The sequence below is a fragment of the Camelus dromedarius genome, chromosome 9, assembly GCF_036321535.1.
Source record: "Camelus dromedarius isolate mCamDro1 chromosome 9, mCamDro1.pat, whole genome shotgun sequence".
Taxonomy (NCBI): Eukaryota; Metazoa; Chordata; class Mammalia; order Artiodactyla; family Camelidae; genus Camelus; species Camelus dromedarius.
Window position 1 is genome coordinate 2,305,233 of NC_087444.1, and position 14,104 is coordinate 2,319,336.

Below are 14,104 nucleotides of genomic sequence, written 5' to 3' on the forward strand. Positions count from 1 at the left end.
TTTTCCTCATCTGCTTTCATTCCTCTGCCTCCTCCTTGCTAACACAGTGCCCCTGTGGTACTGACTCTGTTCTCCGCTCACCAGGGCCTTGCTTTATGGCTTATTCCTGTTTTCTTTCTCTTTTAAGCTCTCCTTTCTTAAAAAAAGAAAAGAAAAATCTTGAAGAATATCATTTAGATTTAGCAGTCCTATGGTAGTGATTGGTGGTCTTAGTCTTAGCAAGAGCCTTTCCAGTAGAGTAATGCACACAGACTGCAGGAGGCCAAGGGCTGATGACTGAACAGGAGACGGGGAGTGGGAAACGGGGAGGACGGACTTCTTTGACGACGTCTGACAGTGAGGGGGGGGTTGTATGCGTCGAGGACAGGGGTTTGGGTTGGTTCTTGTTTTGTTTTGTTTTTTGTTTTTTAGAGATAGGCTAGATTTAAGCTTGGTAACTTAATCGGAGAAAAAAAGGAGAGTTTCGTGGAGTAAAACCTAAGAGTAAAATCCATAGGATTAGCCTCAAATGCCTTTATACCCAAACTATATTGATCTTTATAGGCCCAGTTGAATCTGAAGCTTTTCTTCTTTGGCTCAGCAGGAAGTTTTTCTTTCTCTATTTCCTGTAGCAGCGCATCTCTCTCGTACTTATCACGTATTCTCTTGAATCGTATGATGCAACGATGTAGTTCTTATGAACCGCGCTGACGGGTTCAGTTCCTGGCTTTCCCACTCACTAGCTGTGTGACTCTCAGCACATTACCTGCTCTTCCAGTGCTCAGTCTTTTCATCTGCACCGTGAGGATGATGGTAGTACTGTGTCATTCTCAAAAGGATTAATACTTACAAATCTCTTACAGCATACTTTCCTCCTACCAAATTGTAAGGTCCTTCAGAATAGGAACCTGTCTTTGTATTACTCAGCATACCCTGCAGAGTCCACACATGGAATAGTTCAAAATTTTATTTAGGGAGGAGTGTATTGAATGATGGGATATACTCTGCAGGCTAACCGTTCAGTGTAAGAATCCAGTTGAGAATCAGTGTCTACACATATTTTCTTCCCTACAGTGATACTCAGACCCTGGTGTAGGACCAAATGACAGACAGCTGCCTGGTACTGAGCTTTGGTAATTTTAGCCAGGAAGACTCGGGCCAGGCCGTGGGAGAGGAAGGGTGAGAGAACTACAGATGGAAGTGGGAGGAAGTCGTCTACAGGCAATAAAACACTCTGCTGTGAACGTTAGCGTATTATTTAGCATGCTAAAAAAGCTCCTAATGGGAGTTATAAATATCCCTTGGGGCAGTCCAGGCTAGTCACCATCCAAGCAGTGTCATTTGTTTTCTCTGAGCAGCACAAAACCAAGGTAGCTTCTGTGACAAGCGTTTTCGTGAGTGGGAAGCAGTAGGGTAAACAGGATAATTTGGATGATGGGGAAGGGACACGCCTCGATTGGCTGAGGGACTAGGGAAGAAGAAAAAATAGGTTAAATTTTTACTCTCAGGCAACTCACTGCCCATTGCCTTATTTTGCCTTTTCCTTTTACATTCATTACTGGTCTTGGGGAAATTCCTGAACTGCAGGGGACCGTCTAGAGCAGGGATGGAGGCTGTCCTCAGCACGTGGGGTATGGTCCTGAGGAGTTTAACGGAGAGGGATGCCTTGATCGGTTGCGGTGCCTCCCACAACCGAGGAGAGGTTTGGCGGGCAAGCCTGTCCCCGCGGTGCCTGGTACACTTTTGACGAAACAGAAGATAAAGGGATTATCTAGAAAATAGTTATATGATTGATACTGTGATGTTTAATTGTATAGAAAAATACTTAATACTGATATTTTTGATTAGCAGACTTAAAATGTCTTACCTCAAATGACTTCTGGTTCAGTCTATCCATTCAGCCTGACTTTTTTTAATCGAAAGTCTTTTGCAGTATGACCTTCATTGCAGTCCTATTTTGCCTTTTAAATGGGATTTATGTTCAGTGCCTTAGCTTCTCTTTAGTGCACACCTTGTTCCTTATATTTACTTTTTTTTCCCTATTAATTGACTTTAATTTTTAGAGCAATTTTAGATTCACAACAAAAAGGAGAGAAATGTACAGAGATTTCCCATATACCCCTGCCGGCACGCGTGTGTATCTCCCGCGTTGTCAGTATCCCCCAGCAAAGCGGTGCGTCTGTGACACTGATGAGCCGCCATTGACGCACTGTTACCACCCGAAGTCCACAGTTTACATTTGGGTTCTCTTGGTGTTGCAGATTTTTGGGTTTGGACAAATGTGTGATGACTTGAATCTCCTGTTACAGTATCACACCAAGTAGTTTTTATAACCCTAAAAATTCTCTGTGCCCCCCCTGTTCATCTCCTGCCCCTCAGGCCACCACAGCCCCTTACCCTTTCATCGTCTCTGTGGTTTACCTTTTCCAGAATGTCATACAGTTCACACAGTCTGTAGCCTTTTCAGACTGGCTCCTTTCAGTTAGTAAAATGCATTTAAATTTCCTCCTGTTTTTTTCATGGCTTGATGGCTCATTTCTTTTTAGCACTGAATAACATTTCATTGTCTGAATGTACCACAATATTTATTTACCTGCTGAAGGACATCTTGGTTGCTTCCAAGTTTTGGCGAATGTGAATAGTGCTGCTATAAGCATAGCATACAGGTTTTTGTGTAGACATAAGTTTTCAGCTCCTTTGAATAAATACCAAGGCATATGATTTCTGAGTTGCATGGTAAGAATATGTTTAGTTTTGTTAAAAAAAAAATCTCTAAGATATCTTCCAAAGTGGTTGTACCATTTTTCATTGTCACCAACAATGAACGAGTTTCTATTGCTTCACATCCTCACCAACATTTGATGGTGTCAGTGCTCTGGATTTTGACTATTCTAATAGGTGTGCAGTGACTTCTCATTATTTTAATTTGCATTTCTCTGGTAGCATATAAGGTGGAGCATCATTTCGTATTCTTATTTGCTATCTGTATACTTTCTTGGTGAGGTCTTTGACGAACGTCTTAGTCTGTTCAGGTCTCTGTAACCGAACAGCACAGCTGGCTAGCTCATAAACAAAAGGAATTTTCTCTCACAACTATGGAGGCTGGATGTCTGAGATGAGGGTGCCTTTTCTGGGTTGGGATCTCTGGTGCCTCTCTTTCTCTCTTTTTTTTTTTTTTTTTTTTTTGGTGGGTAAAGGTCGATTTATTCAGAGATATACATACTCCATACATAGAGTGCAGGCCATCTCAGAAGGCAAAAGAAAAGCCACACTTTTTTTTTGTAATGAAGTATAGTTGATTTGCAGTATTAGTTTCAGTTGTACAGCCTGTGATTTGGCCATATATATATATATATAAAACATATATTCTTTTTTTTATTATAGGTTATTAATAGGATATTGAGTATAGTCCCCTGTGCTGCTATTCAGTAAATTCTCATCATTTATCTATTTTATATATGGTAGTTTATATCTGTTTATCCCATACTCCTAATTTATCCCTATCTGGCCCCCTTCCCCTCTGGTAACCATAAATTTGCTTTCTATGTCTGTGAGTCTGTTTCTGTTTTGCAAATAAGTTCATTTGTATCTGGCATCTCTTATAAAATAAGACACTAATCTCATTCAAGAAAGATTTGCCCTCATGACCTAATCACCCCACAAAGGCCCTACTTCCAAATCCCATCACATTGGGTTAGGATCTGACTTATAAACTTGGGGGTGGGACACAAACATTCAGACCCTTTGGTCCTGCCAGGGCTCTGGGTCTGGGCTGTTCTAATAGGTGTGTGGTAGTGTCTCACTGTTGTAACTTGCATGTCCCTGATGACACGCGATGTAGATCTTCTCCTCTACTTATTTTCCATCTGTTTATCTTCTTTGATGAGGCATCTGTTAAGGTCTTGGGCCCATTTTTAAATTGAGTTGTTTGTTTTCTTACTGTTCAGTTTTAAGATTTCTTTGTTATTTTCGATAACAGTCCTTAATCAGATATGTATTTTACAAGTGTTTTCTCCTACTCTGTGGCTTGTCTTTTTATTCTCTTGACAGTATCATTCACAGAACAGAAACTTTTAATGAATTCCAACTTAACCATTTCTTTCTTCATGGATCGTGCCTTTGGTGTTGTATCTAAAAAAGTCAGCTAGGTTTTCCCCTGTTTTATCTTCTAGGAGTTTTATGGTTTTGCATTTTACATTCAGGTCTGTGACCCACTTTGAGTTAATTTTTGTGAAGGGTATAAGGTCTGTCTAGATTCATTTGTTTGAATGGGAAACATCATTTATTGGAAAGACTTACCTTTTTTCCATTGTGTTGTCTTTGCTCCTCTGTCAAAGATCAGTTGACTGTGTTCATGTGGGTCTATTTCTGGGCTCTCTGTTTTGTTCCAGTGATCTTTCTGTCTCTTCTTTCACTGGTGCCACAGTGACTTAGTCACTATAGCTTTACAGTAAGTCTTGAAGTCAGGCAGTGTCTGTTCTCTGACTTTATTCTTCTCCTTCAATATTGTGTTAGCTATCCTGGGGCTTTGCCTCTCCATAAAAACTTCAGGATCATTTTGTCAATGTCCACAAAATAACTTGCTAGGATTTTGATTGGGATGGCATTGAATCTATAGATCAAGTTGAGGAGAATGACATCTTGACAATATTGAGTCTTTGTGTCAGTGAACATGAACTGTTGATCCATTTATTTAGTTCTTCTTTGAATATTTACTTTCATTTTATGTGTTTTGTAGTCTTTAGAAGACACTTTTTCTGAGTACTTCAGAAGTATCTTACAGTTTTCCTGTCTTCTTGGATTCATTTGCTGTTATATTTGTTCCTCTTTGTAAAGCTTTTTTGGGGGAGAGGGGAGTAATTAGTTTTACTTATTTATTTATTTTTAGAAGAGGTACTGGAAATTGAACCCAGAACCTTGTGCATGCTAAGCATGTGCTCTACCACTTAAGCTATACCCTCTCCCTGTTCCTGTTTGTATTTGGTTTTCTGGGAGCTTTTCCTCCCCCTTTTTAGTATCTGTGATATGCAGACAAATGTGATTTCTGGTATTGCATAGCACAATTGTACCTAGAGTTATATTAAATCACCTGAAGCACATGAAAAGCAAGATATTTAGATAAAATTTCTAGTATTAGATCATAGAGGAGTACATGATTAATATATATTAACTGTGCAGACAATGATGACTCTGGACTTTGGAGAAGGGAGAGATTTACTTTAGCAAGTTAGTCAAGGAAAACTTTATTGGGCTTGTGGAATTTGAACTTAGTCCTGAAATATGAGTGGATGTTGGACAAGAAAGATTAATCTAGATTTCTTGTGGATGAGTTTTACAGTACTTTCTCCTTTAATTTTTTTCCTTAAAAAAAACTTTATATGAACTTTTAATTATGTTTTCTATCCAAAGTAGTTGTAATAAACACTTGGAAGTATTTGATCCATCAGTTGCTTTCAGTTTTGTCTTTCTGTGTTTTTGTCGCAGAGATCCTGATTTTCAGCTGCTACAGGAAGGACAAAGGTATGGTTGAATCAGTATTGCTTACCTTCTGTACATTCATGTTAATAGAAACAGTAAGAGGAAAGCAGGTGATAGGACTCTGGGACTTCCTGTCCCGATGCCTTGTGTGAGTGCCCATTCTAGCCCACACAAAGAGATGTTTGCCTTGTACAGCTTTTTTTCTTTTGTGATGGTAAGATGATGTGTTTGATCTATATGATTTATTGTACAGCTGTTCCTACCAAGGAAGTCTAATTGAACCTGTTGAAATATGACACAAACACAGCTTCCATCTGAGATACTGCGCTTCTTTGTCAACTAGATTGAGCTAATAACATTTGTTGAAAGGTTTTTATAGTCCTATTTTATAGAATTTCAAAACATTAATATATCAGTTATTTAATTATTTGGAAGAGTGTCTAAAGTATTAATAGAAATTCCAAGTTGTGATTTTTTTCCCATAAACTTTCCTCATGGACTTGCTTGCCCAACCATGAGCATCTCTTAAAATATATCCTTTTATCTCCCAGAATAAATTTTCCTGGTTATTTAGTCACTACCTTAGTTAGACGGAATTGAGCACAAGTTAGAGATATTGATGTAAATCTTCAATTTATAGCTTCAAAATAGTACAGAAAATATAATTACAATTCTAGAGAAAGTATGAAAATTGAATTGTTGTGAGTTTTTTAAATTATACTTCCTTCCGGTACAAGAGATAGCGTGTGGGCTATACAGGCCAGATTCTGACTGAAAAATGGTATCTAATACAGAATAAGCTTACCGTCTTTTTTCTCCATTCCCATCTACAACCTTGCTTTCAGCTCTTTTTCTTCTTCTTTCACACTTCCCCCAATCATGCTTTTTTGTTTATTGCTAAATTATTTGATTTCATTTTTTAAAATCACTTTAAAAATTATAATAGTCTTTTTTGGAGAGCTATCTTCGGTTTACAGAAAAATTGCTTTAAAAGTAGAGTTCCCATATATGCCTTCACCACTCTCCACATGCTTCTTGACCCAGAATCGTTCCCATCCTGGTCTTCTAAAATTCTGGTATGTGTATTTGCTGAAGGGTAACTGCTCTTCTGTCCTTATTTATCTCAAGTTTGTATAGATAAAGCTACTCTTTGCCTCTACTCTTTCATAATTTTTAATCTTTTATAAACCTAATCTGAAATAAAGGAACATAGCCAAAGGGAAAACTGTTACCTTTTATTATTGGCATTGTGTCTTAACTCTTGATTTTCAAATACAGATATCTTTTATTGATAAATGTTGATTTTTCAGTTTTATTTTCTGCTGTGACTTTCCTGTGTTTTTCATTCTATGGAATTTCCTGTATAACAATCATCCAGAATTGGAAAATGTTTAAACATCTCTTTTTATTTTTATCTTTCAAAAGCTAAACAGAGTTTCTGTAAATTTTTTTTTGAGAAACCAGTAATGAAGTTTTCAAAATAAGGCATTTTTTTAAAAAAGGATGTATAAAACAATTACAGAAATGGAGCAGGCAAAAATCAAAATAATTCAGTGGGATGGAATTATCAAGTGTTGGTGTGTGGGTTTTTATTTATTTTAGTGTGTGTGTGATTTTGTTTTGTTTTGTTTTTTATTGTTGCTTTACCCTTTTAACACTTTAAAAATAATTGGGGAGAAAATATAAGTAAAGAAGGTGGAAAGAGAACTATATCAAATAAAATGCAGAGAAATTATAGCCTTGTGAAGTGTGTGCATGTGTTTGTGTGTGTGTGTGTGTGTGTGTGTGTGTGTATACAGGCGTAGGTAAATATAAGCCTGTAAATAAGACTTTGCCTAGGGAATAAAAATTTCTACCTTGAAAGTTACAAAGTATAAATACTGTAGGACATTTTGCTTTTCTGCTATAATTGTTTCCGTTCTTTCCTTCAACAGTGGCCGTTCTGGAGAAGAAATACAGTTACGCAGTACGGCCATTAAGACATCAGATATTGACAATCCTGGCCATTTTGAGAAGCATTGTGAATCTAGTTCTTCTGGCACTCACAGTGATAGTGGCAGTGATAACGAGCAAGACTTTGTTTCCTCCATTCTACCAGGAAACAGACCAAGTGCAAAGGGTATAAGGCCACAGCTGCACAAAAAGAGCATAATGAAAAAGAAAGCTGGTCAAAAAGCTAGCTCCAAACATGAAAGCAAAGAACAGACAGTGATAAATGTCACTAAGCAATTAGACAATTGCAGATTAGATAGTCAGGAGAGAGCTGCTGCTTGTGAACTTCCTTTGCAGAAAGTAAATACTCAGATTTCTTCAAATAGCCCTTCACAAGAAAAATCAGAAGCTTCAGAAATTTCTGAAAATAAATACAGTAGTTCAAAAATAACCCTTGTAGGCATAAGTAAGAAAAGTGCTGAGCATTTTAAGAGGAAATTTGCCAAATCGAACCAAGTTTCTAGGTCGGCTTCTAGTTCAGTGCAGGTGTGCCCTGAAGTTGCAAAGGCAAACTTACTTGAAGTCCTGAAGGAGACTTTGAATGAGTGGAAGACAGAAGAAACCTTGAGGTTTTTGTATGGCCAGAATTATGCTTCTGTATGTCTGAAACCCTCTTCAGCCCCTCTGGTTGAAGAAGAAGAACTTGATGAAGATGACGTAAACTCTGACCCAGAGAGGCATTCCCCTGCCTTGCAGGAATCTCAGAACAGCTTGGATGAGTCTTTACCATTCAGAGCCTCAGATTCAGCCATTAAACCACTGCCAAGTTACGAAAACTTGAAAAAAGAAACTGAAACATTGAATCTAAGAATCAGGGAGTTTTATAGAGGACAGTACGTTTTGAATGAAGAAACCACCAAATCACAAGACTCGGAAGAGGTATGTCTTAATGGCAATTACTTTTCCATGCTACTAACGTATGGAACACTCACCATAGCAAATCTTGGAGCAGGAAGAAAAGTACTGAAGAAATAATTTTTTAAATTTTCAGAAGGCTTCTTTAGTCTTTCAGTCTTTTGGTTTAAAATGCCATCTCCAGTGTTGACATTATTATTTTCCAAATAAGTTAAAGTTTTCTCCAGAAAGTTTTCATAAATATTTAACATTTTGCTCTAATGTAGAAATAGCCTAGAATTGTGGGACAAAGTTTTAGTTAAAACCAAGTTCTTCATATAATGTGTAGACTCTCTGAAAAGGCATGTTTTTTCCTTTGTTAATAGTATGTATGCTTTCAGGTTTCTACAGAGAGTATGTATCTTTGTGAAATATTTAGGTAATATTTGGCAAGTATGTGCATTTAAAATACTGTGAATGAAAATAATTTAGTACAGGAGACTTACTGGGAAATAGTGGACATAGAAAATGGAAAAAGCACATTGAAGCAAACCTATACTTGAATATCTGCTCTGTCATTTACTAGCTGTATGAATATTTAATCTCCTGAGTCTGCTTATCTGTAAATGGGATTATAACGGCTCCCCTTGCTCAGCTGTAATGAGTTATAAAGGTAACACGTGTAAAGTATTTATCACAGTGACTGACATATGGTTGGTACTCAGTTATATGTTAACAGTTATATGTAGAAACTGATGTATGCCTCTGAGATTTAGGGAGGTTCTTTCAGTATTTCTAGTACCCATTTCTGGTTGACATGTAGTTTGGGAAATGAAGTCATTTGGCATGAAGAGGAATAGGTGATAATCTCACTTTTACCACATGAGTTTGTTGCTAAAGACTTCTGAGAAAATATGACTCTAAAGTTAAGAATATACTTGGAGATTTAAATAGAGGTGAAAGTGAAAATACAGAAAAAATTTAGAATTTCTTATATTTCTACAGAATGTTGCCTAGCCCATCACTGTACTTGAAATAACTTCCAATTGTATTAGAAGACAGCATTCGTAACTTTTATATGAAGCCTGGGGAAATCTTGGTCCCTGTCTCTCAGCTGTATAAACCTTAGTACATCACTTGTTTTATCATTTTTGTGCTTCCAAGCCTTAAGGAAAAATTAATACCTGAAATTTGACTGCTCCTCCGTTTTTAAAATGTTTTCATTGAAGTATAACACAGATAATAAGTGTACAGTTCAGTGCATTGTCACAAATGAACATAGCAATGTAATCACTACCCAGGTCAAGAAATTTGAGTGAACGAGGAGCGCCCTATGTCTCCGCCTAATCATTGCTTCTTTCCAAAATTAATGGCTGTTACTATAGCTTAGAGTAATTTTGAGTTTTATGTAAATAGAATCACACAGTATGTATTTTTTCATGTCCAGTTTATTTCATAAAACATTATGTTTGTGAGTTATTTGTGTTGCATGTACACACACACACACACACAAACACACACACACACTAGATAATGCCAAACAGTTTTCCAGAATGGTTCTGCCGTTTTATATTATACGGACACTGTCTGAGCGGTTTCATGACTCCACATTCTCACCAGTACTTGATATTGTTACTTTTCGCCATTCTGATGGTACTGCTTTTAGGTTATAATACACTTCTCTGATGATTAATGAGGTGAGCACTGTTTCATCTGCTTCTGGACCATTTGGATAGTCTCTTTTGTGAAGTGCCTGTTCAAGTCTTTTTTTCCATTTATCTATTGGAATATGGAGGGGGGTGCTTGTTGATTTGTAGGAATTCTTTATGTATTCAGGATTCAAGCCTGTTTTTATTTGTGTATATTACAAATAATCATCTTCCACTCTGAGACTTGCATTTTCACTCTCACTAATGGAGTCTTGAGTCCAGTTTATTAATTGTTCTCTTTAGTGACTTCTTTATGAAAGCTTTGCTTAGCCCAGGTTATTTCATCTTCTAGAACCTTTGTTGTTTTTCCTTTCACATTTAGATCTATAATTCATCTAGGATTGATTTTTGTTGGGTCAGGTTTCATTGTTTCCCTCTGGGGTAATGTGCACTCATTAGAGTTTGAGAAGCACTATTGATTGTTCTTTGTTTGTTTGTTTGTTTGTCTGCTCATTCCATAAGTTAATGAGAAAGATGGGAAAAGTGGGTCAAAATCTCTCACAATAATTATAAATTTATTATTTCTCCTTTTAGTTTTGTGAGTTTTATTTTTAATATTTTGAGACCATGTTATTGAGTGCAAATGTAGGATTGTTATATCTTCCTGGTAAATCAAACCTGTTAGCATTATGGAGTAACCTTTTTTTCCATTGATTTTATTTACTTATTTTTGGCATTATAAGATCTAATTTGCTGACACTACCATTTTTTTTATTAGTATTTTCAAGGACTATCTTTGTAAATCTAGGCTGCTGATCTTTGTCCTTTATGTGGAGAATTTAGTCCATTTACATTTAATGTCATAATTGATAGATTTGGGTTTAAATCTGCCATCTCACTTGTTACTTTCTGCATTTCCCACCTGTTCTGTGTTCTTTCTGTCTTTTCTTGCTTTCTTTGGATCAAATACCATTATTCCATTTTTTGCTTGCTTTTGGCTTATTTTCATACATTCTTTTAGTCGTTACTAATTGTTACCTTAAAGATTAATACTTAAATATTTGTCTTATTAAGTCTAACATAATTTAATTCTTTTGTTGCTTCCTTGGCAGTTAGTGCCTTGGAAACTTTAACTCCATTTACCTCCTCTTGATTTATGTGTTCTTCTTGTTGTATACTTTTATCCTCTGTATTTTGAAATCCTACAAGGTTGTTTATAGTCAATATTTAGTTGGATTTATCCAATTAATTACTCTTTCACTGGTTTTCATGCCTTCTCGTATTTCCATTCTTTCATCTAGGATCATTTGCCTCGGGCCTGAAGAATGTCCTTTATTTCCATTAGTGCCAATTTGCTAGTGATGAATTTTCTCAGTTTTGTTTATCAGAAAACTTTTTATTTTACTTTCACTTTTGAAAGATATTTTCCTGGGTTTTGTAGTCTTTTTTTTTTTTTTTTTTTTTTTGGAGCCTGTTGAAAATACATATTCACTGTCTCTTGGCTTCCATTTATTTCTCTTATCTGGGAATACTGTTTTCTTCCTTTAGCTACATTTAAGTTTGGGTTTTGTTTTTTGGGATTTTTTGTTTGTTTGTTTTGGGGGGTTTTGATCACCATTAATTTTAGAATGCTTTGCATAGGTGTGATTACAGTTATATTTGTTCTTTGGTTGTTGTAATACTTAAATCTGTGATTTGATTTCTTCCCTCAGTTTTGGAACATTCTCTGTTATCATCTCTTTAGGTATTGCTTCTGTCCCATTCTCCCTTTGCTCTCTGTGTGGTGCTCCAGTTGCAGATATGTTAGTCTTTTTCACTGTATTTTCCATATCTCTTGTGTTTTCTTGTGCTTTGCATCACCTGGGCCAGCCTGGTGGGGGCGGGTTGCATGTGACTGTGCTTCATCCTGGATAGTTTCCAAATTCAGTATTCTCTCTTCAGTCCTTTCTACCATGTTATTGAATCTATCCATTGAGTTCTTTTAAATACTATATATTTCAGTTACTAGGATTTTCATTTCATTCTTTTATATAGTTTCCAGTTCACTGCTAAATTTATCCATTTTGTCATTTTCCTCTGAATATATTCAACCTAAGTATTCTGAATAAAGCTGATAACTCCATTATATGGATTTCCTGGGGGTTGATTTCTATGGGCTAATGTTTCGGATTTTGATCATATTGTCTTGTTTTCTTGTTGTTTTATTATGTGACAAACACCGTGTAATATAAACTACAGAGACAGCTTGAGACCCAGGCTGCTGTTACCTTCCTCTGGAGCCAGTGTGTCTTTGCTTCTGGCATATGATTTGTAGCAGTCCCAACTCGTTCCAGTCCAGTCAGTAATTACGGTGATTTGAAGCTGAACTTCAGTCTCTGTGAGAGCCAGTCTGTTTCCTATTCATTCTTACTCTCAGAGTGTCGTCCTTCTAAGTCCCGGTCTCACACTAGGGGAGGGTTACCAGTACCCCTTCCTTCTTGGCATGCCCCAAACTCTAATGCTCAAGCTCTCAGTTTCTAAATTGTCTCTTCTGGAATTAGTAGTGCCCTGTCTGGAATTACCTTCTCCAGAATCTCAGGCCATAATTCTTTACTGCCTTGTTAGCTCTCTGATGCTTTCAAACGTGGGTTTTTTCCCAGCTTTTTCAGTTCTCAGCAGGAGTAGTGGTTTGAATTACCTTGTCTGCCATTTCTAGAAGTGGAATTTCCCATAATGTATTTATAGTATTTGCTAATTTTAGTCCTTTAATCTCCTACATTTATGTGGCAGTTAGTGTTGTACGAAGTCCTTTTATATACATCTTCTCATTTAATAAAGAAGGTGTTAGTATCCCTACTGTACGGATACGAAAGTGCTCTCCAAAGAGGGCTGGTGACTCGAGCGAGTTCACACCAGCCTGATGACTGAGCCGATACTCAAATTTAAATCTTCTAATTCTGAAGTCTCATTTTTATTCTACCACACCACAGGTATAAACTTTTGTGTTTTAATGTTTGTTGCTTTTATCAAAGAAAGAATAAATGTAAATTTATGATTTTATTTTGTTTTGTTTAAAAATGTGATTCAGCATGAGCCTACCTTTCCACTGATAGATTCAAGTTCTCAGAACCAGATTAGAAAACGCATCGTACTTGAAAAATTGAGTAAAGTGTAAGTATGTAATTATCATTCCACTTTTATAATATTTAAAACTTAATTTGGTATCTGTGGGTTCATGACTTATAGCTGTAACCCTTAAATGTTGAACAGTTTGGAAAGTAATATGTAAAGTTTACATGGATTTCTCCACCTGAGAAGTTCAGATTTTTAAGATGTCCCACCCAAGAACATGGGAATTGTTTTGTGTCGAAGACATAGAGACACATAACAAAGAGGAAGGCTGAGATCATGGGCGCAGAAAACCCAGAGTGCCTCACTCCTACTTAATAATCCAGTGAAGTCAGGAAGAATTATCAGAGCTCGGCCTATTTAAATACTGATTTGTGGTGAGCCTGTCACATCAGTTTCACATGTAAATGAGATTTTATCAAGGTTTAACGGTTTATTAACTCACCCTGTATACATATTCATAGAACCATTTCACACTCAGCAACTTGAGTTTTACACTTTAGTTTTAAGCTTCCCGTAGTGGAAATTATTGTTCTTGTAATTAGCCCAGTCATAAATGACATTTAAAAATTGCAATCTTGGTTTCTCTTTCAAAGGAGCTTGAAAATCTTTTTTTCCAGAGGTGTGACAGCTATCTTGAACTTTTCAACCTGCTTTTTTTTTCTTCAGCAGAAAAGGTGGAGAAGTGTTTTCAGTTATTATTTAAGGCGTTTTGCCCATGGAGGAGTCTTCATTTTGTAGTAGTTCAAAAATAAAAGCGTATTTTCTGGAAGCCTTAGAGTTTTGAGCATCTTACTCCTCCGAGTTTTACACTTTAAATAAGTGTCTAAATTAAGATTTATTGAATGCCTGTGTTAGGCTCTTATATAATAAATCCTTCAGTTTTACCTTTTCTCTGCTCTTAATACTTGTCCATTTGTTTCTGTTAAATATTAGTTTAGAAAATAGTGTAAGTAACCATCTGTCTGGTTCATAGGGCAAGAGGGTACCAATCCTTGATTTCAGTTGTACATAGGTTAGTTTTGAAAGTTGGGATGGATTATCTACACTAGTATGCAGTCAGT

At 36.5% G+C, this 14,104-nt stretch overlaps 1 protein-coding gene across 9 annotated transcripts in view; it reads left to right on the forward strand.

The window, feature by feature from the left end:
- Window positions 1–14,104, forward strand: part of RPAP2 (RNA polymerase II associated protein 2) — a 72,167-nt gene that overhangs the window by 18,935 nt on the left and 39,128 nt on the right. For 6 of the 9 annotated variants that reach the window (XR_010382163.1, XR_004138685.2, XM_010975684.3 and 3 more), the window contains exons 7-9: window positions 5,464–5,499; window positions 7,392–8,328; window positions 13,000–13,082. Coding sequence is in view for 4 of the 9 variants with exons in the window: in XM_010975684.3 (XP_010973986.1) it covers window positions 5,464–5,499; window positions 7,392–8,328; window positions 13,000–13,082 (1,056 nt within the window). In the remaining 5 variants the exon portion in view is untranslated. The remainder of the gene's footprint in view (window positions 1–5,463; window positions 5,500–7,391; window positions 8,329–12,999; window positions 13,083–14,104) is intronic. The other 3 variants (XR_010382166.1, XR_010382164.1, XR_010382165.1) reach the window with 1 other exon arrangement.